This window comes from Rhinolophus ferrumequinum, chromosome 6 (assembly GCF_004115265.2).
Source record: "Rhinolophus ferrumequinum isolate MPI-CBG mRhiFer1 chromosome 6, mRhiFer1_v1.p, whole genome shotgun sequence".
In the NCBI taxonomy this organism is placed as follows: domain Eukaryota; kingdom Metazoa; phylum Chordata; class Mammalia; order Chiroptera; family Rhinolophidae; genus Rhinolophus; species Rhinolophus ferrumequinum.
The window spans coordinates 11,375,800-11,394,751 of record NC_046289.1 but is presented as its reverse complement, the minus strand read 5'-3'; the positions used below and the strand labels follow the sequence as shown (position 1 = coordinate 11,394,751).

General features: G+C 43.4%; 1 protein-coding gene across 7 annotated transcripts in view; it reads right to left on the bottom strand.

The window, feature by feature from the left end:
• Positions 1-18,952, bottom strand: part of TTC7B (tetratricopeptide repeat domain 7B) — a 240,122-nt gene that overhangs the window by 196,492 nt on the left and 24,678 nt on the right. For 6 of the 7 annotated variants that reach the window (XM_033108190.1, XM_033108192.1, XM_033108194.1 and 3 more), the window contains exon 3: positions 18,771-18,939. In XM_033108190.1, coding sequence (XP_032964081.1) covers positions 18,771-18,939 — 169 coding nt within the window. The remainder of the gene's footprint in view (positions 1-18,770; positions 18,940-18,952) is intronic. The other variant, XM_033108196.1, reaches the window with a different exon arrangement.

Sequence of the window (18,952 nt, the reverse complement as noted above, 5' to 3'; positions counted from 1 at the left end):
TCCACCAAGAGCTGCACTGCCCCAGGCAATTCCCTGGATCCGAGCGCCTCCCACTCCTCATCTGTCCTGAAGGACTGAACTACTGGGATACATACCATGTTTCCCCGAAAATAAGACCGAGCCAGACCATCAGCTCTAATGCGTCTTTTGGAGCAAAAATTAATATAAGATTGGTCTTCTTTTAATATAAGACTGGGTCTTATATAATATAATATAATATAATATAATATAATACCTGGTACAATATAATATAATATAATACAATATTATATATAAGACTGGGTCTTATATAATGTAATACAATATAATAGCCGGTATAATATAATATAATATAATATAATATAATATAATATAATATAATATAATAACCGGGTCTTATATTAATTTTTGCTCCAAAAGACGCATTAGAGCTGATGGTCCGGCTAGGTCTTATTTTCGGGGAAACACGGTACATCTTGAGCTGTATAATTTTATAAGACTAACATCAAAACAAATATTTGGATATTTAGAAACACATTAAAATGAACAGAGAATTAATTTCATATGAAGTTACACAGCACAATGAAAGGCTATAAAACATAATTATGTGAACTATGTACTACAACATCAGGCACTGTTTCCTCCTTTTTTTAACCACATCTCTGGGAGCCAAGCCCAGGACAGGTACACCCTGAAGCTTTGCTGTACGATGACCCACATGGGCGTTTATAATTGGAAGTACCAGAAAAACTTTATTATAATACCATGTCTCTAAGAACCCAGTTCTGTGGTATGGACTTCAAAGACAGTAAGACAATTTCCAAGGATCTCAATTCCTAAGGCTGAAAAGAAACTCAGGAAAAGAGATTTGAGATCTTCAGAGCAAAGTCCAGGCAAAGGCAGCCCCAGGTTGCTGGTTCTGAATTCTCACCTCTAGAATGGCTGCGCTCCCACAGTGTCAGATATACTCAACTCAGTGGGAGGACAAGCCTCTGAGCAAGCGTAAAGTGGAGACAGCTGATGGAAGCCACCAAACGCTGGGGGCAGGGGAGGGAGGCTGGCCTCGCTCTCCTCTGAAGTCCCTACCAGTCCTGAGGGTCTATGATTCCTGGTGGTCTCTGGGCTGGAAGCCAAGGTTGGCCCCTTCTGAGTGCTTTTAGAAATTGCTGTCTTCCTTCCAGAGTCACCATATTCTTCTCAGGAGGTGTGCGAGTACACACACACTCATAAAAGAAGAGGATGCCAGGCCCTGAATTAGACACTCACCTGCTAGAGCAGATGATCTTTCAATGTCCCTTCCATAATTCTGTGAGCAAATGAGATGCTAGTTCAGCCTGCAAGGCTCACGAAATGAGAGTTTGCGATTGGAATTTATGCTCTTTAAGTCTCTACTTAGTAACCACACAATAGTAATAACATGTAGTGAGTTTTAACTACATGCCAGACACTGTTCTCAGTTTGATATGATTCTTCTAACCTTCAGAAGAACGAGGGAGGACTTACTGTCATCCCCACGTTAGAGATGAGGGAACTGGGGTACTAAGCTGTTAAGTGACTCACCCAAGATTACACAACTCGTAGGTGGCAGAGCTAGGACTCCAACCAGACTCTCTGACTCCCAAGTTCTTGCTCTTAGCCTTTACACTCTCTCGTAGCTCTGATTTGTCTCTTTATATGTAAAGCATGCTATGTAGTGGCTAAGAATGTGGGCTCTGGAGCCAGGTCCCAGGTCCCTAATCCACAGCAGACTCTATATGTAAAATGCTATGTGCTTAGAACAGTACCTGGCATATAGGAAGGACTCAGAAAACAGTAACTATCATTATTCTTCACATCGCTCTTTAGATAACAGTAGGCTGGAAGGCCTCCAAGTGAGAGCATTTTATTCATTTGTCATATTATTTATTTATTTATATATATATCTATATATATATAGATATATATATGAGATATATCTATATATGTTATATATAGATATATATATATAACAGTTTTATTGACATATTGTGCATATAACACAAAATTCACCTGCTTAAAGTGTACAATTTACTGAGTATATTCACATAGCTGTGGAACTATCACCACTAGCTAATTTCCAGAACATGTTCATTACCCTAAGAAGAAACCCCATACCCATTAGCAGTTACTCCCATCCCACTCTCCCCCCAGATGCTGGAAACCACTACTCCACTTTCTGTCTCTATGGATTTGCCTATTCTGGTTATTTCATATAAATGTAATCAAACAATATGCAACCTTTTATATCTGGCTTTTTTCACTTAGTATAATGTTTTCAAGATTCACACCTATTGTAGTAAGTTATTAGAACTTCATTACTTTTGTAAAAAATTGAGGTGAAATTCATATAACATAAAATTTAACCATTTTGAAGTGAATAATTCAGTGGCATTTAGTACACTCATAAAACAAAGTTGGATAATTAAGTTCACGAACTCATCCTAGAAAAAGTGCTACATACGTCATTGCTGAATATCACTACGGTCACCTTCAAAGTACTCCCCTTGGGAAGCTATGCACCAATGTCAGTGCCTAGTCCACCCTTCAAAGCAATTTTGGAATTCTTTCTGGAATGGCCATCAGAGCTGTCATCATATTACCCTTGCTGTCCTGAATATCATCAAACTATCCTCTTTTCAATATTTCCCTTATCTTCATGTAAAGGAAGAAGTCATTGGGGGCCAAATCAGTTGAGTAGGGAGGGTATTCAATACCGTTATTTGTTTACTGGCTAAAAACTCCCTCGCAGACAGCGCTGTGTGAGCTGGCGCATTGTCGTGATGCAAGAGCCATGAATTGTTGGCGAAAAGTTCAGGTCATCTAGCATTTTCATGCAGCCTTGTCAGCACTTCCAAATAGTAAACTTGGTTAACTGTTTGTCCAGTGGTACAATTCATAATGAATAATCCCTCTGATATCAAAAAAGGTTAGCAACATCGTTGCAGCAAGTTCACGGACTTAACTGTAAGACCTCATATGGTACAATCTCCATCTGAATCTAGTTTCAAACACTCCATTCCTTTTTATTGCTGAATAATATTCCATTGTAAGGATGATGTAATACATTCTATTTATCCATTTATCAGTTGATGAACATTTGGATTGTTGAAACTTTTTGGATATTATGAAGAATGTTGCTATGAATACCCATGTACTGGTTTTTGTATGGACATATACTATGAGGTGTGATTGAAAAGTACAGTGAAAGCTGCTGCCGAGTGCGATCCAACAGAAAGGCAGGGATCTTCAATACGGGAAGCAGCACATAGAACCTTAGTAACAGTGTGTGACAAGTTTCAACTTGTTCAGTACAGTCAGTCGGGTGTAAGCTATGGTTGAGAGAAGTGTGCCATAAATCATGGATCACGAACAACACATTAACATGAAATGGACAAACAGTTTCATCCTTCCTCATGACAACGCTCCATGTCACACATCACTTCTGGTATATGGCAATTTCTGTCAAACAAAAACATTACGGTGTGCCCTTATCCACCTTATTGACCGGATCGGGCACTGTGTGATTTCTGGCTCTTCCCCAAAGTCAAAAAGACCATGAAAGGAAAATGTTTTGAATCAATTCAGGACATCAAGGCAGCCACGACAGCACAACTAAAGATATTCATGAAAGAGGACTTCCCGAACTGCTTCAGAAAGTGGCAAGAACAACGGGATAAGTGTGTTCAAAGTGAGGGGGAATATTTTGAGGGGGATTAATGGCAATGTGTCTTTTACTCTAACAAACTTTAAACATTCACTGTACCTTTTGATCACATCTCATCTATATACCTAGAATGGAAGGTCATGTGATAATCCTATGTTTTGTTACTTTTAATCTTTGTGCTAAAAATCACACCTATTGTGTAACTGCCAAACTGCTGGGTAAAATATTAAGAAGTGAAAATACGCGGGCTTTTGAGTAGACAGACCTGGATTTAAACCCTTGCTTCTCCACTTGCTGGCTCTGTGACTCTGAGCAAGCTACTCAGCACTTGGAGCTTCTGTTTCTTCATCAAGCTAATGAGAATAACAGCACTTGCTCCGAATGATTACTAAAAGGCTTAGATCGGTGACTGGCATACAACAAGTACAGTGGTACCTCGGATTTCGAATGTCTCCGTTGACGAACATTTCGGTTTACAAACACCGTAAATTTTATGGAACTATGGTATCATTAGATAGTAAAATTCATGCTAAATTTGCAGTCTTAGGGGTTGATTTTAAAGGTCTGAAACGGATTAATCCATTTTGCATCACTTTCCATGGGGAAATCATGCCTCGGTTTTCAAACGTTTCAGAACTCGAATGGTCTTCCGGAACGGATTATGTTAAAAAACCGAGGTACCACTGTATGCACTTGATAAATAGTAACTACTGTTATTAATAAGCACCTTTCCTGGGGGCTTAAATAACAATCTTCCTTAATTTTTTTTAGGGGTGCCTGAAAAATACAAAAAAGAATGGAGAAAATAACAATCACCCATATTCCTACCACTTTGAATTAAGCACAGTCAACATTGCAGCGCAGACCCTCAACCTTAATTATACATAATGCCATGTAAACTTTGGTGTTGGTTCTAGTTTGTTTCCCAAAAAAGAGTAGACTTATCACCTAAAGGGATCCCTCCAATGTGAAGTGCAGCCGCTGGATGCCTCAACTATAGCAAGGAATGACAACTGCCAGTGAAAAGATGTGCCTATCCTTTCTTCATTCAACAAATTCTCACTGAGCACCATCTGTGTGCAGTGCTCTGATGAGGGCTGGGCTTCACAGAGCAGGACATGGTCTTCTCCTTCAAGAAGCTCCACCTCTACTGGAAAGGAGGAGAAAGACATTTTCAAAACAATGTCAAAAGTACATGACTAAGAGGGACACAGTATCACAGAAGAACTGAAAACAAACACCTCAGTGGACCTTCACCAAAGACTTCAATCCACAAGCCTTCTTTGGACTCTTTGAGTCTCTGCTTGCTTCCAAAAAGAGAACCAATCAGGAGTCTATTGACACAATCAATATTAAATATGAATATGGGTCAGTGGCAATAAAAGAGTTCTTACTCTTCTTACACCGTCTAAATATAAACAGGAAGCTTTGACTAGCAACCTGAGATGAGTGGCTACATGCACTACAGCATCTAGCTTCCCACCATTTGCAGACTTGATAAATCGAGCTGGGAAGAGATCAGAGTCGAGATAAACAGCTAGCACAAGGCTTACACAGCAGATCTCCAGCAGGCCGAGGGCTTCACAGCTCCGTCACTCTCAATACCCCTACTCCTACATTTCCTGGGGTTTGCACATGGCAAAAGCACTTAGCAAGGCCTCCCCTGGTCCCACCTATACCACTCCGTCCCCTCCACTCATGGGCTTTTCTATAAAACCTTTTTCACTACACCTGAAGAAATCTCAAGACTTTAAGAAAAATGAAAAGCAGCTTCTGAAGGAAAAAAACTGGATCCCCTATCTTTCCTCCTCTTCTCATTCTGCAGAGGAGGAAATTCAAGCTCAGAGAGGGTTGGTGATTTGCCCAAGGTCACATGGGGATATTGGCAGAGAAAACCCTCAGCCCTGATCCAATGAGCTAACTAACCACAGCAGGTCCAAGCAACTGGGACACGGCCCCCAACAGACTGAAGAATTTTTCTGCCAAGGAGGAAGCATTGCCTGTGGTTACTTGTCTGTCCTGCTCCAGGAAACCTAGAAGGTCATGGCCATTAGCAAATATTCAATTCATAAAGGTCAGGATTAGATTTTGTCACTTCAAGACTTGAACATTCATCTACTAAGAAATACGCCACGAAAATCTTCCCTGGGCCTCTACAGTCCTTATTACTAGGAATTTTTCGATCTCTGAGAAAAAAGGACCATCAACTCTTGTTAAACCTCTACTACCAGAATACATACTTGTGCATCCTTTCTCTTTACAAATGATAAGTTCACTGCATGTTTTAATGTACTGAACGGCTGTCAACTCCCGTGGGAGTCTCTGTAAACGTCTCAAAGAACAATAAACACGCACATCAGCAGAGATTCAGCTCTAGGCCTAATTAAGAGCCAGCCAGGCCTGCGTGTAAATGCCTACGGAAGGTACAGCTTTCTAGAAACTGCCCAGGACTCCCTTAGGAGGCTCACTGATCCAAGGTTAATAAAGACTGCTGGCAAGTTCGCCCTTCTTCTCCGATCCCTGACCTCCAGTGGAATCTCTGAATGATCCAAATTTCCGGACCTGCAACGCGCGAGTCCGCCCGGAGGAGGCGGGCACCCTCGACAGGCGGGAGCCGGCGGGCGGGACGCCTGGTCCTGGGGCAGTTCTGCGCATGCGTGAGCGCTCCTGTAAGGATGCAGCTCCTGCGACCCCTGGTGGAAGCGGCCAGCACTCCAGGGACGGCCTCGGAGGGCTGCTAGTCATGACTCCCAACTGGTGTGGCCCCAGACGGAGCTGTTGCTCTTTCTGTGGAATTCCGGTTTTTGAACGTGCCCAGAGTAAACTGTTTAAATGACAAGGCGGAGTGCTGCGTATGTTGTTCAAGAAGAAGTTCTCCAAGACTCCTGCGACGTCCACACTGGTTCTGGGAGCCACTCAACACAAACCAGGGCACCTCGCAGCACCCCAAGGTCAACTTAGCCTCTTTCAGTCTGGCTGCTGCAGTCTCTGCACCTGGGAGTTCCTACAAATATGACACGCCAGCCTCAATCTACGAAACAAGCACCTGACTGCAAATGAGAAAAAGACCCCGGGCTGAAACAGGGGATCCACTCTTAACTCCTCTTAAATGGGGAGCCTACCTGTTTTCCTCTCACAGGGTTGAGGTGACGGTTAAGGGCGTTAAGGGGCAAGAGCTTAGCGGGTGTTCAGGAGGGACTCTTTTTTAATGCTGTAGTTACTACTAACAATTTACTACTATTATATTATTCCAGAATCTGGTACAATAGTAGGAGTTCAACAAACCTGAGTTCTCCCTGCCGTGCGAGGCTGCAGTGTGCCCTGCAGGGCAGCTGCAGACCTCTGCCTGGTTCACGGGTCAAGGTACTGTGCAGGGAGACCCAGCCCAGCACAGCTTCCTGCTCTTCTGCACCAGTCCCAATGTGACGGGGACAGCCAGGAGAGCCAGCTCTGACACCCTCCTTCTTCATAGAACAATCTGTGCTCTGCTCCCACCCCCAGAGAGCTCTGAGCTTTCCAAATATGGATACTTTTCTCAGGAACATTTGGGGGAAGAAAATGAACACCAGACATGGTTTGGAAATGATGGCAGCCAAGTGATACGTGGTGGCAGGATGAGCACTGGACTAGGAGTCACGAGTCCTGGCTTTCAAATACTAAATGGGAGTCTGGACTAGGCGATCTTTTATAACCTGCCAGCTTTGTATGGGTCTAGGCCCCAAGGAGATCCCAGAAGGACCCAAATCCTATGAGTGAAAAACAGCAGCAGCTAGCACACGGTGCAAGGGGAGAACAACATTAAGGAGTCACCGGCTATCAAAGAAAATGAGCCATGGAAATGGACTCTTCAGAGCCAAACAACATGAAAGACAGACCACAAATTGGGATGATCCAACCTGAAGCTGAGTGTGGGTAGAAGAAGAGTTAGAAACAAGAGTATTTGTTTTATATCAGCCCCCAAACGAAATCTATTTTCATCTAAAAGGGAGAGGATGCAGAATATACTGAAAACACTGTAGTTTTGCTTAAGCACTTCGTATGTTACCTAGATACAGTTTATCTTCAACAGTGTGCCCCTGGATGCCGGGGACACGTGATTAAGGAATCATCCATCACAAGCACGCCTGTGCAGCAGCCACTGTCCTGCTGCAAACGCAGGGGTACAAAGCAAGCAGCTGAAATGTGACACAGCCCCAGAGTCCAACTCAGAGCACCCACATAATTGCTGATTTAATTGTACAATCTAGTTTGAGAGAGGCAAGTGGCAGATGTGAAATAATTCAACAAAAACTGAATGTCAAATGGATGATGCAAACTATAAGAAGAGGTGGAACAGAAGGAGAGATTGATGTGGACAGCTGAGCTGGGACAGTTGTCACCGAGGTGTCACAAGGGTGGAGGAGGACTCCTGAGTTAGAGGGAAGAGACAAGCAGAGGTGGGGAATGGGCCTCGTAGGGGCAAGGGTAGAGGAGCGGAAAGGCCGGCAGGCAGCCTGGAGCAGTGTGGGTGGCACTGAGCAGGACATGGCCTCCAAAACCTGGAAGAATGCACAGCCATGCCAACACGTATTGCAGTTAGCAGGAGGACCCATCAGGAACCTGAACTTCAACAATAAGGAAAAAGATGATTTGGGGGAGCGAGGGGAAGGGTCTATTCGTGATTACCTCAGTGTGGTTTTTCCGTGGTACATTAAACCTCAGACAGACTTGGCCTGACAAACAGGCCGCTGTCTACTTACTCCTGCCTTCACCACATCTCACCTTCAACCTACTTAAGACTGTAAATCGACCACAAATGTACAAATGCTCGCATGCTTTAGGCTCTGTCAACTGCAGGGGAAAGCTTGGTGTCATCTGCGTCCCTCCTCCCCTTCATTTCCCCAGAACCCGGCAGGCACCTTGCCTACAGGTAGAGGTCCCCCATTGCATGCCGGCACCTCGCTGGGCGCCAGGCTCAGCCTTTGCGCTCCTCACTCTCTGTGGTCCTCTGAGTGAGCTTCAGCCATTCTTGGGTTGTACCCAACTCTGTAAACAGACAATTCCTGAATCCTGACCAACAACAAACCAAAGCCTAGAGACCCTTAGCTAAGCAGCAGCCCCAGAACTGGGATAGGTCCCTGCACACGCCCCCTTGTGGTCAAGAAGTGTCATCGCGTTCAACTCCAAAGAAAACTGGCTCCTCCTCCTGCACGCCTTACCTGGCTTAACTACAGACATCATTACCTGCCTAGTGAGCTAAGCTAAAAATCTCACAGTCACCTTGATTCCTCCTCAACCACCTTCCCACACCAACTCCATAACATACATACTGCTTCCATGGCCCACTGCAACCCAGGCTTTTGCAAAATCTGTCAGGATCCAGCTGGGATAAATCACTCTAGGTCTTTCAAATAAAGGAGAATTTAACGTACATAATTGTCTACATAAGGGATAAAATAGATGAGAAGCCAAAGAGGATGGTGTGGCAGCCCAGAATTCGGCAACAGCAGAAGGCCACTAACATGCCTGGGGCTGGAAAGGACAGAGGGAGGAGGTGGGGTTACAAGAGCCCCGAAGCAGCTATTGGGTGGGAGACAGAATCCAGGAGAAGCTCCCCAGTAGGAGCCAAAACCTACTGGGGAAGTTTTGTCTGACCAAAGGTGGAGCAACTGAAGAGACACAATTGCTGTCAGAGGTGTTGCCTGAGGCAGAGAAAGAAAAATAGCCTGGCTTCTCTCTCCTCTTGCTCTCATTTCTTGCCAGTGTTCCCTGTTGGCCAAACCCAGGCAGAAACTTACTGATGTGGGCACCTCAGAAACAGGCTGCAGAAGTCAGCACCCCTGACATGTAGAACAACAGAGGGGAAGGGCCAAAGCCAACTCACCCCTCCAACCAGTCTCCTTCCCCATAATCTTTAATTCCTTCTAGTCTATTCTCCATTAGAAGAAAGATCTTTCTTGCTCGTAAACTTAATTAAACCCTTCTTCCAACTTAAAACCTGGCAGTGGCTGGCAGTTCCCTGGCAGGAAAAAAATAGGACTCATCTATCAGGCTGACTTTGTGGATCAATTGGAAGTACAGGAGATGCTGCTTCCTTGACTATACTGAGTTCATAACATGATTGAGCTGCTACTCAAGATATTACGGTAGAAGAGACTATTCCACCCTAAACCTGATAACTAGCTAAAGATCATGACTTTCTGACCAGGATTGTTTGCCATGATCGAGAGGCTCAGGACTCCAGAGAAAAGATGCCATGTACAAGAAAGTGGAGAACAAGTAAAGGCTATTTCTGTTTTTAGTAAAGGCTATTAAAATCTATTAAAGCAATAAAGTAATAAGAGATTGCATTAGTAAACAAAAACTTCCAATAAAGAAAAGCCCAGGCTTCGATGACTTACTGGTAAATTCTACCAAATGTTTAAAGAAGAATTAACACCAATCCTTCAGAAACTCTTCCAAAAAGTAGACAAGGAAGGAACATTTCACAACTCACTCTATGACACCAGTATTACCTTGATACCCAAGCCAGACAAAGACATCACAAGAAAATTACACCAGTATCCACTATGAATACAGATGTAAAAATTCTCAACAAAATGTTAGTGCACCAGACCCAGTGACATATAAAAAGGATTATGTATCATGACCAAGTGGGATTTATCCCAGGACTGCAAGGCTGGTTTAACATATGAAAATCAATCAATGTAATACACCATATTAGAAAAATAAAGAACAAAAATGACATTAGTATCTCAATAGAAAAAGCATTTGACAAAATCTAACACCCTTTCATGATAAAAGCACTCAACAAACTAGAAATAAAGAACTCCAATCTGATAACGGCCATTTATGAAAAATCCACAGCTAACATCATACTTACTGATGGAAGACTGAAAGCTTTCCCCCTAAGACAAAGATCTCTGCTGTGGTCACTTCTATTCTATTAGGTTGGTGCAAAAGTAATCGCGGTTTAAAAGGTTAAAATTAATTGCAAAAACCACAATCACTTTTGCACCAACGTAATACATTGTACTGCAGGTTCTAGCCAATGCAATTAGGTAACAAAAAGAAAGAAAAGGGGGCCGGCCCGGTGGCTCAGGCAGTTGGAGCTCCATGCTCCTAACTCCGAAGGCTGCCGGTTGGATTCCCACATTGGCCAGTGGGCTCTCAACCACAAGGTTGCCAGTTCAATTCCTCGAGTCCCGCAAGAGATGGTGGGCTCCGCCCCTTGCAACTAAGATGGAACACGGCACCTTGAGCTGAGATGCCGCTGAGCTGCCACTGAGCTCCCAAATGGCTCAGTTGGTTGGAGTGCGTCCTCTCAACCACAAGGTTGCCGATTCAACTCCTGCAAGGAATGGTGGGCTGTGCCCCTGCAACTAACAACGGCAACTGGACCTGGAGCTGAGCTATGCCCTCTACAACTAAGATTGAAAGGACAACAACTTGACTTGGAAAAAAGTCCTGGAAATACACACTGTTCCCCAATAAAGTCCTGTTCCCCTTCCCCAATAAAATCTAAAAAAAAAAAAAAGTGTGATATACATAACACAAAATATACCATTAAAAAAAAAAGATTACATGGAAACTTCTTTAAAAAAAAAAAAAGAAGAAAGAAAAGGCATCCAGTTTGAAAAGGGAAGAATAAAACTATCCTGTTTATAGATGACATGATCTTGTATATAGAAAACCCTAAAGAATCCACACAAAAAATTATTGGAGCTAATAAAGAGTTCAGTACGATTAGTTGAATAAAAGATGAATATACAAAAATCAGTTTTATTTTCTATACACTAGCAAAGAACAATTTAAAAATAAAATTAAGAAAGCAATTTCATTATGATAGCATCAAAAAGAATAAATACTTAGGAATAAATTTAACCAAAGGAATGTAAGACTTGTACACCAAAAACTACAAAACATGGGTTAGAGGACCTAATATTGTTAAGATGGCAATCCTTTCTGAATTGATGTACAGATTCAACATCAACCTTACCAAATTTCCAGCAAGCTTTTTTTTTGGGGGGGGGGCATAATTGGCCATTTGGTCTTAAAATTTATATGAAAATGTAAGGAACCCATAAAAGCCAAAACCATCATTTAAATAAAGAACAAATTTGGAGGACTCACACTTCCCAATCTCAAGATTTATTACAAAGCTACAGTAATAAAGACAGTGTAGTATTAGCATAAGAATAGGCATATAGAACAACTCAATAGAATTGAGAGTCCAGAAATAAACCCCTACATTCAAGTTCAGTTGACTTCAACAAGACAATTCAATGGGGTAAAAATATAGTCTTTCCGACAAATGGTGCTATAAGAACTGGATATCCACATGCAAAAGAATGAAGCTGGACCCCTACCTTACACTATATCCAAAAATTAACTCAAAGTAGATCATAGATCTAAATGTAAGAGTTAAAATTATAAAACTCTTAACAGAAAACATAGAAGTAAATCTTTAAGATTTACTTTGTGATTTACATAGAAGGTAAATCTTTGCCTTCATTAGGCAATGGTTTCTTAGGTACAACACCAAAAGCACAAAAGAAACAAAAGAAAAAATAGATAAAATGGACTTAATCAAAATTTAAAACGTTTGTGTTTCAAAAGACACCATCAAGAAAGTAAAAAGACAACCCACAGAATGGGAGAAAATATTTTAAAAACATATATCTGTAAAGAGATTTGTATCTAGAATATATAAAGAACCATTACAACTCAATAATAAAAAGACAAATTACCCAATTAAAAAATGGGCACAAGATCTAAATAGATATTTCTCCAAAGACATACAAATAGCCAATAAGCACATAAAAATTGTTCAACACCATTAGTCATTAGGGAAACACAAATAAAAAGCACAATGACAGACCACTTCACACACACTAGAATGGCTGTAATCCAAAGGACAGATAATAAGGCGATGGCAAGGATGTGGAAACATTGGAACCATCAACCATCAGAGTAGTGCAGTCCTTTAGAAAACAGTTTGTTGTTCCTTACAAAGTTAAACACAGAGTTATCACATGACCCAGTAATTCCACTCCTAAGTATATACCCAAGAGAAATGAAAACATATATCCATCCAAATTTTGTACCCAGATGTGCACAGCAGCATTATTGACAATAGACAAGAAGTGGCAACAACTCCATGCCCATCAACTGATGAATGTGTTCACAAAATGCACAGAGTGTGGTCTAATCCATTCAACAGAACCTTATTCAGCCACAAAAAGGGATGCTACAAGCTGCAACCTGTGAAAACATGCTAAGTTTAGAAAGATGACACACCCAAAACATCGCGTATCATAGGATTCCATTTATACAACATGTCTAGAATAGGCAATCGTAGAGACAGAAAGTAGATTAGTGGTTGACTAGGGCTGGGGGGCATTAATCAGGTAACGGGCATTAATGACTGTTAACGGGTACAGGGTTCTTTCTGGGGTGATGAAAAAAATGCTCTAGTATCGATGGTGGTGATGGCTGCACAACTCTGAATATACCAAAAACCACTCAGTTGTACACTGTAAAATGTATTTTATGGTACGTGACTATCTCAATACAGTTTTTAAAAAGCTATAGAACATATTTGCAATATGAAAAACTGAATCAACACACATGTTCCATGGTTTAACTGGTTCCAAAATACCCATAAGGCACATGACTGTGCAGTCATTAAAAACTGTTTTCAAAAATGCTTAATGACATGGAACAATAAGTGTACATACACATATATACACATAGTGAAAAAAGTAGGATATAAAATAGTATATAGGGAATAATCCTACCTATGTATAAAATATTATGTAAGTATATGCTTATACATTTATACCTGTTATATATATTTAAAGATATGTGTATCTTTAAAAGTGGTTCACTAGCTTGAGTGGCAGTATGGTGACTGATTTTATTTTCTGCTTTGTATTTTTCGTTATTTTCCAAACATCTTGTACTCAACAAACAACTGAAGAATAATGTTCCCTTTCAGGTCAAATGGATTCTATTCAGTGTTGGCCAGAACGAGAGGCGACAGGAAAGCACACAGGGGCAGCGTTCTGCAGGGCAGTCTGGAAAGACTTCTCTTTCCACCCAGAAGCTCCACTTCCGGTAACCCCTCCTAGGGAATCATTGAGAAGAAGCGCAAAGCCCAGGCTGGGAGCATGTTCATCACAGCTTCATGCATAAAAGTGAAAAGCTGAAAACAACCTACATGTCTAAAAATAGAGGCTTTTTAGTGCAATATATTATGTTAGGTTGGTGCAAAAGTAATTGCGGTTTTTGCAATTAGTTTTAACCTTTTAAACTGCAATTACGTTTGCACCAACCTAATAGCTTATGGTACAATGAAATGCTGTACAGCTGCTGAAATGTTGCACAATTGTATTTTTTGTCCCAGAAAGTGTTTATGATCTGTAGTGAAGTGGAAAAAGCAGGTCGCAAAGCAGTATATGTGGTGTAATCTCATTTGTATTAAAAAAAAAATTCATACATATGATGAGTATAGAGAAATACACTAAAATGACTAAAATGTTAACAGAGGTTCCTGACCTCTGTGTTCCTGAGTGACTTCTCACCAATGGACTGTCGGCAGAACTGAGGTGTGTTACTTCCACTCACCCTAGGCATCTCTCCTTCCCCTTTTCTGAGCTGCGACATTCCAGCAGCCCAGCTTCAGTCACACAGATGTGTACTGTGCCCTCGCAGATGGGGAGCACAGTAACCTCAGAGAACACAGCTGGCCCCCGCCTTGCCCAGCTGGACCATCCCAGGACTGTGACAGGCCTTCACTCGTATTGGAGCCAACGCATTTTGGTCCCTTTAGGACAACAGGGTACATACCACGGCATTTATAAAGGCCATCTCTAGGAAGGCAAGCTACTTCCAGCTCCCACTGCCCCAGCTGTAGTAAATCTAAGTCCCAAATGTCCAGTAGATATAAGTCCCCAAATAGACAGCAGCCACGTGTCCAGTGTTTCCAAGCCTCCCTATTTGGGAAAGGAATATCTATGGCTACTCAAAATGTCCTGGAGATTTCAATTGATATCTCAATCTGTATCCCACAGCAACAATCTCTACTCACTTGATTAACCCAATACTTCCAGAAGCTAACGAGTTTCTCCATTTCTTCTATTCCCATTCTCTGTTAGGTTTAAGAGATGGAAGGAAGGCATTGGGAGGCGGGGGAGCGGCAGGGAGAGCAGTTGTGTTGAGATCCACTTAGGAGCTCCCTGATAACAGAAGTGAACTAAAAACGCACAACCTTTGGGAAAGATCCATGTCAGGTGCGTTATGGTGTGACGTCAGCATGCTCTTACAGGTGTTCCCCATAACTGGCAGGAATGATTAAATCATCGAAATATGCTCAGTATGTTACCTATAAGCAAAGAAAACCCATCTGACCATGACGGGTAGGAGCAAAGGTACCCAGAACCACCCAGATTACATGATGGGCATCTCAGTAGAAAGCCAAGGGAACTTTTGTCAATTTCATTCAATAATTGAGTACCAATTATGTGCCAACACTGTGCTAAGTTCTGAGGTTGGCAGACAGACAAAACAGCATTCTTCCTTTTGAGGAACTCACCAATTAGCAGGGTGTCTGGTAATCATACAACGAATTCTAAAATGACTTTCACGGAATCCTAATCTACTGCTATGACAGTACTGGATATGATTGACTCTCAATGGGGGAGTCCCGGCGGGTTTCAGAGAAGATAGGACATGTGAGCTTGAAGGACAGAACTTATAGGAAGAAACCTGGCCAAGGGCAAGAGGTTAAGGAGGCGGGAAAAGGGGCGTGGGGATGAGAAGAGGGGAACAGGCACAAATCTAGGATGTTCTCTAGTGGACTGAATGTTTTCTAGCTGAGGAAACCTTACCTGACCCCAAGCGAGTTCCAATCCACATGCCAGTAGGGCCGCGTGGTTAAGAACATGGACTCTGGAGTCGAACACTCTTCAGACTGAGTCTCCCTTTGCCACTCAGTAGGAGAGCATGAGCTCGGGAACCAGTCTCTGAGGTCGGGGCCTAGCTCTACCACTTCCCAGCACCCTGGGCAGCTTATTTAACCTCTCTGTGCCTCAGTGTTCTCATCTGTAAAATGGGAATAATCATAGTGCCTACCTCACAGGGTGGTTGTGAAAACTGGCTGAGACACCCAAATAAAGGGCCCAGCACCTGGCACATAGTAGGCGCTGATATCATTCCTAGTAACCACACGTGGTCTCATTTCCTTTGTCTGTAAATTAGGGATTTAGAAGATTAAAGAGGCAGTAAAGCCCTAACATGGTGTCAGCCCATAGGAGGGTCTCAGTAATGATGTTGCCTTCTGATTCCCAATAAACCATGGCTAACATAACCTGGCCGGGGGAAGAGCTCCCGGCCACGGCTGGAAGAATTAGATGTGGGAGTTGGTTGATAGCCCTAGTCAAGTCAGACCTCAGGTGACTAAGGAATAGTTTAGGGGAATCTATGAAAGTGGGCAGGTCAATTTCACCACCTACAGCAGCATGCAGGTGGCATGGGGAGGGGCGTGGGCTGGGTGCACCCCCATCCACGGGGCAGGTGTGCTCAGCTCTAGCCTGGTCTGACCCTGGAGGAATGAGGGATAGCTCTAGCCTTCTTTCCCAAGAAGACAGAAAGCCACATTTTTAAGTGTTCCCAATTTGGAAATGTTAGTATAATAACTAATTCAAAAGTGTTAGAAACATTGAGCCGACTATACACACGTTGCCTCAGGTGCCGGCTGGCCAGTGGTGCACAGCTTCTAATTTCAGAGTACTCTGTGCACTAACATGCGTCTAATCCTTGTCAGCAAGCTCCCCTTAAAAATTCTCAAAGATCTTGATGAAGAAAGAACAGCCAAGAATATTCCTACATAGAGCTAGGCCAAGAGCCTCTTGAACTCCTCAGAGAGCTGGCCTTTCTTTGGGCATCTCCATGAATTAGAGGAGCAATGTTCTCTTATTAAGTCACTTCTTACTAAGTCACTTCTAGTGGTCCCCCCACCGAACACTTATCTTTTAAGCTAACATTTACATCAGGCTCACTATGTGCCACATATGTTTTAAGCATTTTACATATACTGTCTCAGGGAATCTTCACAACCCAATAAGAGCTCGGTAGATGGGGAAAATGAGGTACAGAGAAGTTAAGAGGAGGGAGTTGGACCAAGGCAGATAGCTCAGCACTGGTGCTCACAACCATCACGCCACGCTGCCTCTCCCCTGACCTCCTGGGCTGCAGGCCACCTGCTCTAGGCAAAAGAGACCCTTCTCTCTCCCTGTACATGTGTGACTCTGCATGTGCCTAGAAGTCAGCAACTGGCCAGAGCCAGGTCTCCCATGAGCCAGCTAGTGTGTCCCAAGAGCCAAGTGGTTTAGTCCCATAACTGGGGGCCCACTGCTAACCACAAATCACCCTAGGGCCTGACTCAGGACCAAATCTCCCGTCTTCCTTGCCTACTTTGCATGACAGCCACGAGACTAAGCTGGCAGTGCCACCTCTAGACAGTCTGCTACCACCAGGATTTATCAGAGCCAATACTAAGACCTGAGCTCTTGGTGCTACCTAAGCAGGTCTAGAGCCATCGCCCGTCCCCAGCTAGCAAACCAACTCCTGGCTACAATCCACCAGGCCCCAGTCAATCAGGTGACTGGAAACTGCCAGACAAAGCTTTGCTCTCATTGCAGAATATCGTTCCTGGCCTGAAATCAATCAATCTCTCTCTCTCTCTCTCTCTCTCTCTCTCTCTCTCTCTCTCTCTCTCTCACACACACACACGCACACACACACCCCTCCCACAAGCCTAAGGCACATGAGGTAGTTGAGTGAGCACCAGAGAGAAGAGGGCAGTTATGTGGCACAGACCCCAGCACACCCCCTGATTCAGACAGAGGCAAACACAGGACAGGTGTTCTCAGACCCCTGAGACAGCCTCAAAGGACTGTGCCCATTAAACTGCTGGCGTGGCTATCAGGAGTGACAGGATCTTTTCCCAGCTCACAGGGATGTTTAGAAGATTAATTAGAAGAACCTGGCAGTAGTCGAGTTTCCCCAGGGAACTGGATGACTATGTCACCCCCATCACAAACTCTTACGTGTGTCTTGGGCTGGGTCTCTGTCCACCACTGCATAAGACAGCACAAGCGGCCAGTTTCCTGCTTTTCTGGAGGGTCAACTCACCCAGGAACTTGGCCACAGTCAGTCACAATCCATGGTTTGGACAGTTGGTGGCAGGAGGGAGAGAAGCTGCTTCAGATGGTCCCCTTCTTACCATAACCTTTCAAAGTCCAATTCAAAGTGCTCCTCCTCCTCCAGGAAGCCTTCCTGGCCCTGTTGCCCTGCAGTGACCTCCCTTGCCTCTGAAAAGCTGTTACCCACACCCTGTTTTTACCATTCGCTGCCTTGTTTGGGACTGGCATTTTAAAATATCATTTAGTAAGCTTTTAGTATGTGCAGGTATTGTGTAAGTGCTTTACAAACATTATTTGACTTAATCCTCACAACTCTAGGAAGTGGATATAATTATACCCATTTCATAGATGAGGAAGTGGCAACTTGGAAAGGTCAAATAATGTGTGTGTCCTGCCTCTGTCATTTCTCTTTCCATGGGACTGCATACTCTCACATTAGAGTAAAACGCCTTCATAGCGACCGGGTGACACTTACCCTTCCTTCTATGCCCTGAGCCCCTAGACACATAAACACTGCATGACTGACTGTTACACTGACTTCCACGTGTAGCGACCACTTAGCCTTAATTAACCCAGAGGTGCCATTAATGAGTAAAACTGTGGTCAGCCGTGTGGGTAACTGGCCATATGATAAGAAACCCTGTATGTGTTGTGCAGCATCTTAATGACCGAGAGAAGTCCCTGCTTAAATTGCATATTAGTTATCAGGAAACAACTGATTTTCCTTCCTTTCCTTCAGTGGTCACTGAAGAACTGAGGCTGAGGCAACCATGTGTTGCTGGGCTTACAATTACCCCATGGGAGAGGGGAGGGGTGGGAATTAATCAAACAGGGCCCAGGGGTCAAATGGCTGGTCGCAGGGAGGCTCTGCTGGCTCCAAACGGCGCAGCGCCCGAGCTCACGGAGCGCCGCGCACGCCTCACCTTTGGTAGCGTAGGCTTCTGCGGTCATCCGCAGCCGGTATGGAGGGACAGTCGTCAGCGGCAAGTCATCCAGGCCCACCCGGGCGTAAATGTTGAGAGCTTCTTTGTAATCTCCTTCCACGTAATTCAGCTTGGCCATGATCAGATTGGATTCTTGAAGGAATTCTGACTAGAAGGAAAAG